Below are 14062 nucleotides of genomic sequence, written 5' to 3'. Positions count from 1 at the left end.
CTATGATGAGATCTTTCGCTTAGAAAATCGTTTTATATAATATTTGCACTTCCAATAAACTATGACTATGCCATGGTGTCTATTAGATACAGGTTGTTTACACATATATTGTGTGATCATTGATGCTTAGTTACTTCATGGTCTACGATGCTCTTTCGCTTCGAAAATCATATCATATTGACAGTTTCAAATACTTTCACCAAATAATGTATCATACTGTGATTATGATATCTGTGATGACACGTTCCCTACCTGTACACTAAGCAAAAGGTGAAAGGAATGGATTGATTGGCGAAGATGTGTTCTGAGAAGGGTTAGCCTCAGACAGAGGCGAAACCGCCAGGGGTATGGGGCGCAGGAAAAGGGAAACTCAGTCAGTCTCCTCACAGCCCGGCTTTGCCGCTCGCACGAGCCATCTCAAGAAAGACGAGAAAACCGCTAGCTAATTGGGCTTAGACGGTGTGCGAGTTTTATGGCCAGAAGATGTAAGCATTTCCAGATGGTCGTTTTAACACCCTAAGCGTTGTTCCGGTCGTACCTGGCGTTGCGTAATGCGTAACACGTACTGTTTACCTTCCACTCCTCCCTGCTCGAGCCGTTCTTCCCACTCTGTGAATATACTGCTTCAGGGTTGGTGGAAGGTTGGCGTTGATAACCTGCAAATAAAGAGCACGCTTTATCGCATCGCATCTTGCAGCATTAGCGAACACTTAACCTGACTCCGGTTTCCGGCCTTATACGTGTCTCGGGGATGCACCTCGAATGGGTTCCCCACGTGTTCGAGCTCGGCCTTTCGGACTCAAAACAGAGTTGCAATTAGGAAAAATCAAACTAGCTGGAAGTTATTTGCTTTTGCAAGAATGAAAAATTATTGTGGCAAAATGTTAGTCAACACTCACTGTTTTAACGCCAAGAATATCTAATCCGCGGGAAGCCAAATCCGTAGCAACAAGAATGTCCACTTCTCCCTCCTTGAATTTTCTTAAAGCCTCCAAACGCTAAAAATTCAAACAACACAAAATTACATTCATAATACACTTCCACTGGGACAGTCAAGTGGTGTTATTCTTGAAATTTAAATCAACAAGATGAGAAGTGATTATTGTCATGGTGGCATTTTAGGCCTAAAAAAATCAAACGAAAACGGAGTTTTAATCTGGTGAAGAACAAACGTTTTACAAACCTGTAATTGAGTTAAATTACCATGCAGTTCCTCGGCATTTAAGCCCAACAGGCCTAGTATGATTCGCAGTCGGTGAGCTAAGCTCTTGGTTTGCAGGAAGATCAAGCAGTGGTCATTAAAGGTTCTACTGCACAGAGCTGGAACGAGAGGCAAATACATACAACTCAATACAGCGCAGATGATTAAAGGGAGAGAACTGGCCAAAAAATAACATCTAATGCGCTAAAAACGCCAGACTTGCTTTCCCAAACGAACTAGAGTAAAAACTAATTCTAAATTTAACGCAGCTTAGTCCATAATCACAAAGCAGTTTTACCGTTAACCCGTTCCACCCAAAGAAAGGCACATACAGATTTTACTACGTCTTCGTCTGACGATTCCACTCGTCGACGGGGAACCCTTAGAAGCGAAAGAATTAACTACAGCGAGATTTTCGCTCGCACGTTTATTACTGGCCCCTTTCATTCAAACAAGACCCACCTACCTGTCACTATGGCCAATCGATCATTTTCTCGGTTGTTTCTTATCCTCACAAACTCTTGTCGCAAGTTATGAGCCACATCAGTGTTATTATCGACAAACAATCGCACCGGCTGATTCAAAGATAGACTCACAAGTTCCTCAACCTGAAAATAACACATCCGCAATGAACAGTTATAGTTAAGAGAGCGCGGGGTTTGAGAGACCCCTTTTTAGAGCGGACATGTTCAAACATACAAAAAACAGGAACTTATGATGGAAAATCGTCAGTCATTGAAATATTCCTGTGTCGAAAAGATTCCTTATCTTTAATGGAACATATGGAATTTTTCAGACCATAAAAAGCCGGGATTGGTTTAACAATTCACCCTTCAGATAGGCTCTATTTTAAATCTGTGGCTATGATGTTGCACGACGTATCAAACAACTTGCCACCTCCTAATATATTTGACCTATTCACCGAACAAGCTGATATTCATCCTTACGAGACGAGATCATCGAAAAGAGGAGATTATTTTCTAAAATGTTCGAGAATAGATATTAAAAACAGATCTTTCTCAAGAATTGGCGTTAAAATTTGGAATAGCTTATCTTGTGAAGAGCGCCAGATGTCAAAATCCAACTTCAAAAATAATGTTAATGATATCCTCTTCTAAAGACTACTAAAATATGATGACTACATTGCTGTTTCGATAATATTGGCAAAGTTTGACTCCTCAGTTTAGCATGTCACGTAGTTAGTCATTTATTTATTCAATTTGAATTACTTTTTTCATGTTTATTTATGTTACACCGTGCAAGTGTTAAGCTGTTCTCCACTGCACTAACCGTATTCTAAAACCAATTTATTATTTATGTGAATGCATAGTTATGTATTTGTAACCATTTTATCTGGAATATATTTGCAAGCACTGCTCGCCTCGACTTCTTGCTAACTGCGAGCATTGCATAGCGTTGTGTTATTTTATATAAAATACGAAATAAAAACTGAAAACTGAAGCCCCTTTTTAGTCCAGTTTGACGGCCCTTTTCTCAAATAACCTCGTTCCCAGGGTTTTTTGTCGATGAGACCCTAGGAACGAGGTTGTTTCTCAAAGTATCTTAAAGCTCTATGGCAGAACATCCGAACTAGTAATTGGACGGTGATAGGTTCGATTTTTTTTTTCAAGTTTCCTCGAGTAGCCATCGCTTAATCGCAATAGACCAGTTCGGCTAACTCAACATTATACCCAATTCAAATCCAATGGGAATAGTCTATTGGCCACTTTGAGGTTGCAGGGTCGAGAGTCTTGAATTGCAATGTGGGACTGCTTTGGGGACGAGCCCCTGTTTATGCAGTCGTCCACTGCAAAGCAAAAATACTCTCGTATATTCTTGTACGATAATAAAATTCGGGTGAAATCTTTATACCTTACGTCGTTAGTAAGTAAACATCATATGTACTACGACCTCAGTGACCTTTGGATCAAATCTTTTCGTTTTTCGGACAATTCTGTCTCTTGGTAAGCGAGTCATCGTTAGTTCGTATTTGTGCGGTCTTGCTCTCGTATTAGGTGTATCTTGCAATTTTTGTCAATAAGCATTCGTATATGTATATCTGAAAATAACGTTTGGAGTTGGAAAAAAGAGAAAGAGATTTGCGTCGACATTGTGACTAAGCTTTATCTCTATAAACTTCTAGACTCGCCTAGACTCGGTCTTATTATAGTTTTGTCTGCCGAAGACTTATCTGTACTGTAAAATACGCGTTATTTAGCAGTACAAGTAAATGCCGAATCGATTTTTAGAACTTACTTTTGCGTCAGGTAACTCTAGTTTTTAACGTCCATAAATGTTACATGTCACGTGTTAAGATTTCATAGAGGTTAGGGTATCAGCGGTTTAGCCGAATTTAATGCAATCTCTAATCTGAGATCTGTTGGCTTGTGCATTTCAAAATTACTTGTACCTCATCTGTCATAGTTGCTGAAAACAACATTGTTTGTCTTCCTCTTGGGCTCAGCCTAACAATTTCCTCCATCTGATCTTTAAAATTCTCATCTAGCATTCTAGAGATAAGAATGAACAAAACATAAATCGGGAAATACAGTCAAGTGACTTTCTTTTTTTCTTTCATGAGACTGTCAGGTTCTGCCGGGTGTTGGGACAATGGGTGAGGCCAAGAAAAAAATTAATTCATTATGGAGTTACTCTATTTATTGCCTCGACTACTATACATGGGACTTTCGTATCATCCACATTAATGCGTTTTCAAAACTCCCGTTTTCGTCTCGCCGAAAACGAGGCAAACTACTTTACACTCACACCTTCGTTTCCAGCTTTCTACAACAACATAACACACAAAAACGATGTTCTCAAAATTGTCCAACGCTTTTTATGCCATCGTTTTCACACGTTTTCGTATTCACCTATCCACATGCACAAAATTAATGCGTTTCAAACGTTTTCTAACCCCGACGTCACCGTTTTCATATGTCCACGCTAAAACACCGAGCGCTTTCAAGACGCTCCACCTTAGGAATCGTTTCCGAAAGTCTTTGTTCTCAACAGAGTTTCGGGCGTTTTAGTGTGGATGAAAGACGAAAACTTACCAAAAACCTTGCGTTACAAAAAAGAGAGAGATTTTTGCATCGATCTAAATCCTAGGCTTCACTTCAAAATCTTCTAGAGTCGAGTTCTTACTACTGTTTTGTCTGACGAAGACTAAATTCTGTACTGCGAAATAGGCATAATTTAGTAAATTCCAGTTCGACTTCCACAATTTAAGTTCTAACACAGGCTGGGGCCACAAAAAATTAATTCATTACGTAGTACAACATTTCTTATTTCCTCAACTACTTTGGCATCATCCATGTTAATGCGTTTTCAAAACTCCCCGTTTTCATCTCGGCGAAAACCAAGCAAATTATTTTTCATCGACACTGTGATCGTTTTCACCTACCCACTCTACAACGCTCAAAAACGATGAAAACAAGTATTTTCACAGTTTTCCAACGCTTTTACGTGTCAACAACCCAGGGTAGTCAATCGAACGTTCAGTAATCGAACTCAATCGAACTGACTTCGATTGGGTTCAATATTCGAACATAATAGAGTAGAACCCCGTTAATACGGTCATCAACGGGCCAAAAAAAATTGGCCGTATTAACGGGGTGACGGTATTACCGGGGTAGGGTGAAATTCATGACTAAGGGGCCGTGACATTTTTCTCTTTAATAAACAACAAGAGAGTACGTACAGTAATAGTATAAAATACTCGAAACTAGCGCTGGTCGTGTTGTTGTGGATGACATGAAGAAACTGGGGGTTCGATACACAAAACCCTAACCCTACAAAGCATGAGCCCACCTGTCAGCTTCATCAAGAACAATAATCTCTACAGTGTGGAGACTAAATGATGGAGTGTTATGAAGATGATCCACAAGTCTTCCCGGTGTAGCAATCACTATGTCAGGTCCTTTACGAAGAACTGCCTCCTGGCCCTTCATATCAAGGCCACCTTGACGAAAAACGAAAAACAATAATGTTTGACTCCACCCTTCTTATGGTAAAATTCACCCCTTTGTAAAGATCTCTAAAGATTGAAGCGATCCTCGTACTTATCTGGACAATTTAAGCGATTGTCTCTTCTACACCTTATTCCAAAATGGCCGCCATTTTAGTATTCTTTTGTTTCCATGCAAATTGGCCGTTAAGGCCTCGTTCAAGGTTAAATATTCTTTTGAATTTTACGTTTGAAAGCGAGGCCATAAGGGTCAATTTACATGGAAACAAAAGAATACCAAAATGGTGGCCATTTTGGAATAAGGTGTATAGACACCTGAACAGTTCCGGCCGTTTCAGCGGGGTTCGAAGCCGTGACCTCTGTGATACCGGTTCAATGCTCTACCAACTGAACGACGAAGCCACACAGTTGGGAGCTCGTCAGTTTGTTGGGCTCATTTGTTTCCGTGAAAGGAATGTGATGAATGAATTCAGAATCACTTCAACCTTTCGTCTATAACTCACACTGTACACGTTTCTTTCATTAAAGATCTCTAGGGAATTTACTTTTTAATGAGGCACCCTTGAGGGTGAAGTTACCGTACAGTATGTATAAATGTCACAGTGAAAGCAAAGACGGACACTGATGATATTTCGTTTGACGAGCTTTGACGTTCACTGTTCGTTTGTTGCTCGTTGGATGCTTTTGGAGATCGATCATTCATTCCGAAAATTGAGGCAGCCGTTTCACATTTCATGCTGGTCGTCTCATTTTCAGCTATTTCTCATGTACTCTAAGGGATTGAGGTCGATTCGCCCCGGAGTCGATTCACTCCACATTTTCGTCGATCCACCCCAAAGGAGACTGTTGTAGAGGCGGGATCGATTCAAATGTGGAGCTTATGAACCCTGGGAGGATCGGCCACAATTTACTATTATTCATTAATGCAGCTGAACATAAAAAATTTGATCTCAATATTAATAGAGATAATAGGCACCGCGTTTACTTGAAAATTTGGCATAAGACTTCAAAACAAGAAACAAGAAATTCTAACTTTTTCTTTGGCAGCATTTATGAATTTAATTAAACTTAGGTCCCTACTAATTTATTCGCACCCTGTGTAGCCCACTGGGAGTTAAAAATATGCACAAATAAATACTTGAGGCAAAATCGTACGAGAGAAAAGGAGTAACGTAGCGAGAGTAAAATTAGAAGATGAAAGCGAATCCAATCCTAGAAACTTCTGCTCCGTTCAAATCGGTGCGTTTTTCTGTGGGTTTGTTTCATTCAATTTCGTTTTTAGTATATTTTCTTGATTGTCCTTTTGTTGAGTAATAATAATAATAATAATAACAATAATAATAATAATAATAATAATAATAATAATAATAATAATAATAATAATAATAATAATAATAATAATAATAAAAGTCGTTCTTCTAAGAAAGGTACAACGCACTGCAAAATATGACGTATATGTGGACATCACTTTTCCCGATTTATCTGTGCGCCGATGTTTCTATGATGACATCCACCACCAAAAGAGTTACAATTGTACATGCATGCATATACTTGATAAAAAAAATGTTGATAAACGACTATTTTTTGCACATACAGTATCACTAACCAGCTGCCAGACAGACATGAATGTCGGTGTGTTTAGATAGTGCTTTGGCCACTGAATGAACCTGGAACAAAAATTCATAAAGACAACAAATAATGAATAGTGCTGTGGCATTCATGGCGTCCTGTATTTCCGTGCACATCTTACCTGAATGGCCAGCTCTCTCGTGGGAGCAAGAATGAGGACTCTTATAACAGAAGCCTGCTGGGGCCGGTAAATAAGTCTTTCCAATATTGGAAGCATGTACGCAGCTGTCTTACCTATGAACAACAACAGTAAAGTAACTTTATCACTTTATTCTCAAGGTTAGTACCAAGGATTAATGCTCCACGAATCCAGAAGACCAAATTTTAGTTCTTTTCCTTTAACGAGCGGGAAAAACTGCAGTACCCAGAGAAAAACCTCTCACAGCAGAGTGGTAAAGAACAAAACAAACTCAACCCACATATGACTATGAGTATCAAACCCAAGCCACATTGGTGGAAGCTGGTAAGTGCAGGGCTTTCAATAACTTTTGAAGCAGATGCCTGGGCTAATCTATGTAAGTGGTGGTCACGCTTGTCTTTTAAAAGGGTTTGAGGGAAAATCAAGGCAGAGTGGCCGGTGGTGAGAGGCAAATTTCTGACAACGTACATGTAAACCGCGGCATTGGACACTTTGAGGTTGCGCGGGAGACAAGGTCGAGAGCTTTGTTAAATTGCATTCTGGGGCCGTTTTGCGGGACCATTGCGTGCGCGGAGCAAGAATTCAAGTTGCAAGAAAGCGAATACCTGGAGCTGAGCTTCCTAAACCACCGGAATAATTATTGTACAATGGCTTGCCAAGGTGCAAAATTGTCCGGAAAACAAAAAGATGTGATCTTAAGGTCAGTGAGATCGTGGTACATACGAGGTTTATTTACCATTAAGTTAACGTACAGTGTAAGTTATAAACATTTGACCCGAAGTTAATTGTTATCGTATAAGAATATACAATGTACGAAAGTCGTTTTGCTTTGCAGAGTAAAGGACTGCCTAAACAGAGGCTCGTCCCCAAAACATCCCACGATGCACTTCAAACAGACTCTCGACCCTGTCTGACACGCAACCTCAGAGTGGCCATCATACGTACCGCCGGAGACCGGCTTCTAGTGAAACCCTTGTAAGTGCTCTCACCACCGAACCAGCCCTGCTCTCCTCTTACACAGTAAATCTACAAAATTACATTTTATCAACGAAATGATACATTTTATATTTCTCAACTTAAAATTTAAGAAACTAACAACTCTTCTTGAGATTACAAATCCGAGCACAAATTACATTGCATTCATTTCTTTACTAACCTGTACCAGTTGCAGCACATGCGCATATATCTTTCCCCATCAGAGCCACAGGAACAGTGGATGCTTGGATGGGAGTGGGATGACTAAAGCCTAAATCATTTATAGCCTTTTGACAAAAACAAGACACTGATTTCTTAGCTTTGCGGAAAACTAGATTTAAATGTAAGGTCACTTCCACACGAAACTCAGTAACCAGTCTGCAACCACCTTTATTGAAGGACAATTTTCCTCCCCTAGATGTTGAAAGCCTGAATACAATGTAATTTCACCCAACATGCAGTTTTAAAACAAAATTTGATTTGACTCTTATACATCAATACTTTTGTATTCTTTCCTGAAGTTAATGTATAACTCTGCTACAATTTTGTAGCCCTGGTTGAAAACTACAGATCTGTGAAAGATTTTCAATGCTCGTCATGAAGAACTCAATGAGGTTTCTCAAAAGTCGTGAAAGATTCTTCAACTTCTTGAAGAAGGTTTTGAAGATGTCTGTACAAGACATTTAAATGTTACTAGGGGGTCTACGGTTGCCTCTCTGTCCCCTTTTTTTTATAAAGTTAGTGTAATGGTTGGGGTTGAATGTTGCTTTTGTCACAGTACACATAGCTTGTAATTACTAGGGACTGGGCAGCCCTATGGAATTGATAAACTGCTCCAACCTTTTTTCAATTTTAATTGTTTTTGATCTTAAGGGACTTCCCCACTGAAAAGCAAGGCACCTTAATTGTATGGTGTAACTGCAAAAGAAACATTATTTGTGTTTGCCTTGATTGCTGGAAAGTTTTAATTATTGTGGTTCCAGAATTAGATTCCAGGGAATGCCATTGCTCAATCTGGGAGGGGTGTTGTACATACACATACATGTATGTGAAAAAATATGGTTCTCGTCTTGATTTGTGTTTGGTGGTTCCCAATTCAATTAACCTTCACTTTGGTATCAATAAAATCTCATAAAGTATAAGTGCACGAATTGAGGAACACTGTGCAATTTTACCTTGAGTAAAGGTCTTGACAAGTTCATAGTTGAGAAACTTTGATGCATCACTTGAGGAGGAGGTTCTTCAAAAAATTTATTTTTTTTCTTTTCTTTGACCTGAATTGAAGAAGAAGAAAAACAAAGACATGAACAAGACCTGCAAAAGTCCTCAATCAATGCCTCACTCATTTCAAGTACTGGTATTTCCAACCACAAATGCACAAGTGAATGAAGTCAACGGAAGACCACATGTGCACTGTATTCACCACCACTAAGTAATGATGATGTTTAAAATAATAGACTAAAGGTATCATTCAGCAAAACATATGTACATGTATGTAGGTTCTCCTTGCCTCCTGTCTGGATTTAAACCCCTTGTCACACTGCAGAAAATTGGCAAGGCACATTCGCCAACTTGGATGTTAAAAAATCTTGGAACATTTTGCCCCACAAAGATAAATCTATGACAGCCCCCCCTCCTCCCCCAAAACAATGTTGAATTTTGTGCACCGCACAACCCAAAATTCCTCTACAACTGTTTCCTTTTAACAACATTGTAGGAGGGGGAAGGGGGAGAGACAGTCATCACCCCCCAGTTACAGTGTATGGTGAAATAGCGTTTTCTTGCTTTATTTACATAAATGATCTTTAGTATTTTCTTGACTGTCCCAAGGAATTTTGTCCCCCATTGAAGGCATGGAAACAAGTTTAGACACTGATTCACTCAAGAGCACACTACCCTGTAAAAAAAATCTTGCATGGATCCTACAGTATAAAAAACCCCTCTTGACCCCAGATCCCTAAATTTGCAAAGAGTGAACACTTGAAACATCTAATTTTTAAATCGCTCCATATAGTCATTGATTTACCTTCATCAACTCAGGAAACAACTTTCTCTCACAACATAATTATTTGCTCTCGAAGCTTCAGGTGTTTTTGCCAGATAAATCAAGTATCTCATTTAGGGACATGCTCTTGGCAAACAGTTGTATGTTTTTTTTTTTTTGTCTGCGTGTGTAAGAGTTTACAATGCTTAAGTGCCTATCCCCTCAACACACTTTTCCATTTTATAAGTGTATATTCTCCGAAATCATCCCAAATACATGTACAATGTATGTTGTGTTGTTTTTAGAATCCTTTGATTGAAATTTCAGTTCTTTATGGGCTTTGAAAGACAGGAAAACTGATCATACTGTGATCAATAACCGAGCAAAAAAGGGCAATGGGTTCGATATCAGGTTGATGTAACAGACTGCTTTGCATTGAGATAGTTCTTTGAAAACAGCGATGCAAATATAATTTGTGACATCAACTCATATCAAACCCATTCCCCTTCATTACTTGGTTATGGATCAAAGCATGACCAGTTTTTGCATCTTTCAAAGCCAATAAAAAAGTGAAATTTCAATCAAAAGGTTAAAAACAGCACAATATAATAATTATTATTTGGGACAATTTCGGAGAATAAATTGGAAAAGTGTGTTGAGGTGGTAGGCACTTTACAAATAACTACATGTAGTTCACATCAAGTCCAAGCCCACAAAGAAAACCTAAGGACATAGGAACGGAATTCTAGATCTTGTGCTAGTGATGGAAGTTTTAATTACAGTGTAAGACAGGAGCACGATGATTAGCATAAAAGTACTGCTTTGCGTGATCTTAAAATAGCACTAAAGCAATTAATATAATTATATATCGTATATGTACATGTGTCTTGTCTGCTACTTCATCATCTTCATCACTGCTACCCTCATCAATATCATCATAAGAAGGGTGGACAAGGTTCACTGTGAGAAAAAAAAAGACAAAAAGAGAAAAAAATTTGTGATTCTTTAATAATATTAAATATCCTAGCAAGTCACTACAAAGCTGTAAGTCTAAAAAGTTGCACATGGTGAATAATCATGTAAATGAAAATAGCCTAGCAAAGATAATCTCCAATTAACACGACATATGAAAATACGTTGATCAACATTAAGACCCCACCAAACATACATGTACTGTATCTGGGTATTTTCATAAACCAAGGCTTTTCACTCCATTGTTGTGCCCTGTCTACATGAATACAAACAAAGATTCTCTAAAACGCTCTCCAGGACAGTAGATATTTTAAAATGGAGGTTTGTCATAGTCATATTTTCATGGAGAGGTGAAAACCGAAGTTTTCAAATACGATGACACTGACAGCGCATGTGCCTGCCTGCTTTAGGCATAATTAGGGTGGAGGTTAGCATTTTCTAACAGTTTTTGGGTATTCAAGACACGTAGAGGGGCACATGGAATTCAAAAGTTAAAACGCTATGTGTGGACACAAATTGTTCAACAATTTGTTCACAGAAAAAAATCTTTGTTTCCAAAGTATCCAGATACATGACTTGTGGACAAGGACCTTAGTCGCTCTCATGAGAGAAAAAAGACATTTTGAAGTGGAAAGCAAAGTTTTAAACAGCTCACCAGCAGTTTCCCTGCATTCGTTTTCTTTCTCTCGATCAAACTGTTCATTGGTTTCCTCTTTCTCAGCTTCATCATTATTCACATGTTCTGAAGACAGATTCTGTTCATGATCAGCTCCCTTACTGTTCTTTCCCTGCAAACAAGATTGGCACACCATTTAATTTTGTTGACCATTATTTCTTCAGGGACAAAACCATGTGATAGCGAACAAAATAATCAAACCTTTCTTTTATCTTCTCTTCTCCTTGCTATTTTGTCCTGCAGGCTAGACGATTGAAAACCCTGAAAAGACCAACAATGAAAAACAACTTATAAATTAAAAATACTTGTGACAGTATCATCATCATCATCATCATCATCATCATCATCGTTGTGTATTGTTAATAGGAAGCTTTAGTAATGACAACAGCAACACAAATGAAAATATCTCTAAAATAGACAGTTGTCTGATCTTAACCATTTTACAATTGGTCCAATCAATGTTCACATTGTACAATATTGGCAAAGCATGCTACAACTAAATTGATACGAACCATGTTGAAATAAAATAGAAAAATTTAATAAAGGTTGACAGTACTAGGTACAATTGTACAATGTGGATGTTTCAAGTCAAGGAAAACCTTAAATGTGGAAATCTAATTTGCAACAGAAGGGAAGAAATGAAATAAAATGCAAATGCATTGTGCACATGTAGCATGTTTTTCTGGCTCATCTCTTTAACATTGATTTTGGTGGCAAATTTATCTTTCAGTGTGGTTGGCGGAATGGTGCAAAATTAAAATCAAATTTGCTTCCAACATCAACAACCAATTATGCAACCTGCAATTCAAAATTTTCACTCTTGGTCAACAATAAAATTTGTCCTTCCTTTTCTATTGCTAGCATTCATGGATTTCCTGTTTCCAACTTTCCCGGACAATAGCCAGTTGCTCTTCCCGAAATTGTTGAAGTGCATATTTTGTTGTTGACATTGACATCGCTGTTCCATGTCAAAGTGATCTTGTTGTCATTGATGTTGACTCACTTTTGTTGTTGGATTAGGCATGTTTTAAGTGTTGGTTATTGTATTAGCTGTTGAATTTAGATGAATTCTATTGTTGACCTAGTGAGAAAATGAATTGACTATTGAACTGCAGCTTCTTTGTTGATGTTGTAAGCAATTTTGATTTCTTGAATTTTGCACCATTCTTCCAACCACATTCCAGAGCCTTGCTACATGTAGCTTTCAAAACAAAGCACTCTTTGGTCCAATGGATAGCAGGTTTACATGGAGAAAACAAAGGAATTTTGTAAACAGACGTCTATTCTCTGTAGCAATGTCAACATCAACATAAGCAATGAGATTATTTAGGAAGGTGGCACCTTTACTGTTTACAAACTGAGCAGACCATTTTATTGAAATTTTTGTAGATTCTGCAAATTAAAAACTGTTTTCAAATGTTTGGTAGAAAATGCCATTCAGCAAAACTATTGACGATGCCGTGACCACTTTGTTTTATTCTGGAAAACACAATTTACAGTACGCGTATATCAGAAAATCTTAACATGCACTTGAACAATTAGGCACGAAGTCGCTTGTACATTGTACACAAGGGATCGGGCGACTCGTGATTATTTCGGCCGATTCCTTTAGTATCTGGGAAACTACCGGATAACCCGAAAGGGAGAGTCTGTGACAAATGCTGCTGTATACGTAACCACGTGTTGCACATCAGCTGTCAGCAGCTGCATGAAAGGCATGCAATGCCGGACTTGAGCGTTCGTTCTCAATAAAAACTCACCGATTCTTGTTTTCGTTTTGCACTGTTGATAGCAGTGTCGAGGTTCCAGAGTTCTTGATTAGCATCTTCCAACTCCCCAGAAAAGAAATTAAACCCTTCTTCGAACAATGATTTAGACTTCTTCTTCTTCTTCGCTTTCTTTACGGGCTAAAACCACACAAAGAATATCATTGGTTTTACTTTAAGAAATCTGTAAGGAATCGAAGTAACATACCTTTTCTCCTTCATCTTCACTGTCCGTTTCATCGTCCAATTGATCAACATCTTCATCAGAGTCAAGAGTTCCCACGAAAGGAAGAGCCGCCATGTTGGATCTGAACCGCTGTGCATAATGTGCGCAGCACTAAGTTGCACAGGTAAACCAATCACGCACGATCACGCACCTTCAAATGTCCCTTAGATTCTACCCTTCCAAAAAGCTGTTTATCAAACCATAACAACGATCTGCCTTGCTTCGAGGTCATCTTGTGTAAGCATCTTTTTCAAAAAAACATAATAATAATAACAATAATAATAAGAAGAAGAAGAAGAAGAAGAAGATAAAACGAAGAGACAAAATTCTCTGTTACTCCGAGTTTAACGGCATTAACCACTTTATTACACGTAATAATAATAATAATAATAATAATAAAAATAATAATAATAATAATAATAATAGTAATAATAACAATAATAATAATAATAATAATAATAATAATAATAATAATAATAATCTCCAGGAGTTCAGAGTTAGTTTGGTGTCTTGTCAAACGTCTAGAA

At 38.2% G+C, this 14062-nt stretch overlaps 1 protein-coding gene across 2 annotated transcripts in view; it reads right to left on the bottom strand.

Moving 5' to 3' along the window:
* Window positions 1-13627, bottom strand: part of LOC138022087 (probable ATP-dependent RNA helicase DDX27) — a 20464-nt gene extending 6837 nt beyond the window's left edge. For both annotated transcript variants that reach the window (XM_068869107.1, XM_068869108.1), the window contains exons 1-15: window positions 13518-13627; window positions 13304-13450; window positions 11745-11804; window positions 11523-11655; window positions 10776-10855; window positions 9087-9185; window positions 8093-8198; window positions 6919-7031; window positions 6775-6835; window positions 5012-5162; window positions 3612-3711; window positions 1668-1809; window positions 1184-1320; window positions 900-998; window positions 574-656 (exon numbers count right to left, since the gene is read on the bottom strand). In XM_068869107.1, coding sequence (XP_068725208.1) covers window positions 574-656; window positions 900-998; window positions 1184-1320; window positions 1668-1809; window positions 3612-3711; window positions 5012-5162; window positions 6775-6835; window positions 6919-7031; window positions 8093-8198; window positions 9087-9185; window positions 10776-10855; window positions 11523-11655; window positions 11745-11804; window positions 13304-13450; window positions 13518-13610 — 1604 coding nt within the window. In that variant the 5' untranslated portion in view covers window positions 13611-13627. The remainder of the gene's footprint in view (window positions 1-573; window positions 657-899; window positions 999-1183; window positions 1321-1667; window positions 1810-3611; window positions 3712-5011; window positions 5163-6774; window positions 6836-6918; window positions 7032-8092; window positions 8199-9086; window positions 9186-10775; window positions 10856-11522; window positions 11656-11744; window positions 11805-13303; window positions 13451-13517) is intronic.
* Window positions 13628-14062: the final 435 nt, after the last annotated feature.

Source organism: Montipora capricornis, chromosome 10 (assembly GCF_036669925.1).
Source record: "Montipora capricornis isolate CH-2021 chromosome 10, ASM3666992v2, whole genome shotgun sequence".
NCBI classification, from domain to species: domain Eukaryota; kingdom Metazoa; phylum Cnidaria; class Anthozoa; order Scleractinia; family Acroporidae; genus Montipora; species Montipora capricornis.
The sequence above is the reverse complement of the archived record's forward strand: the minus strand, read 5'-3'. Positions and strand labels throughout refer to the sequence as shown.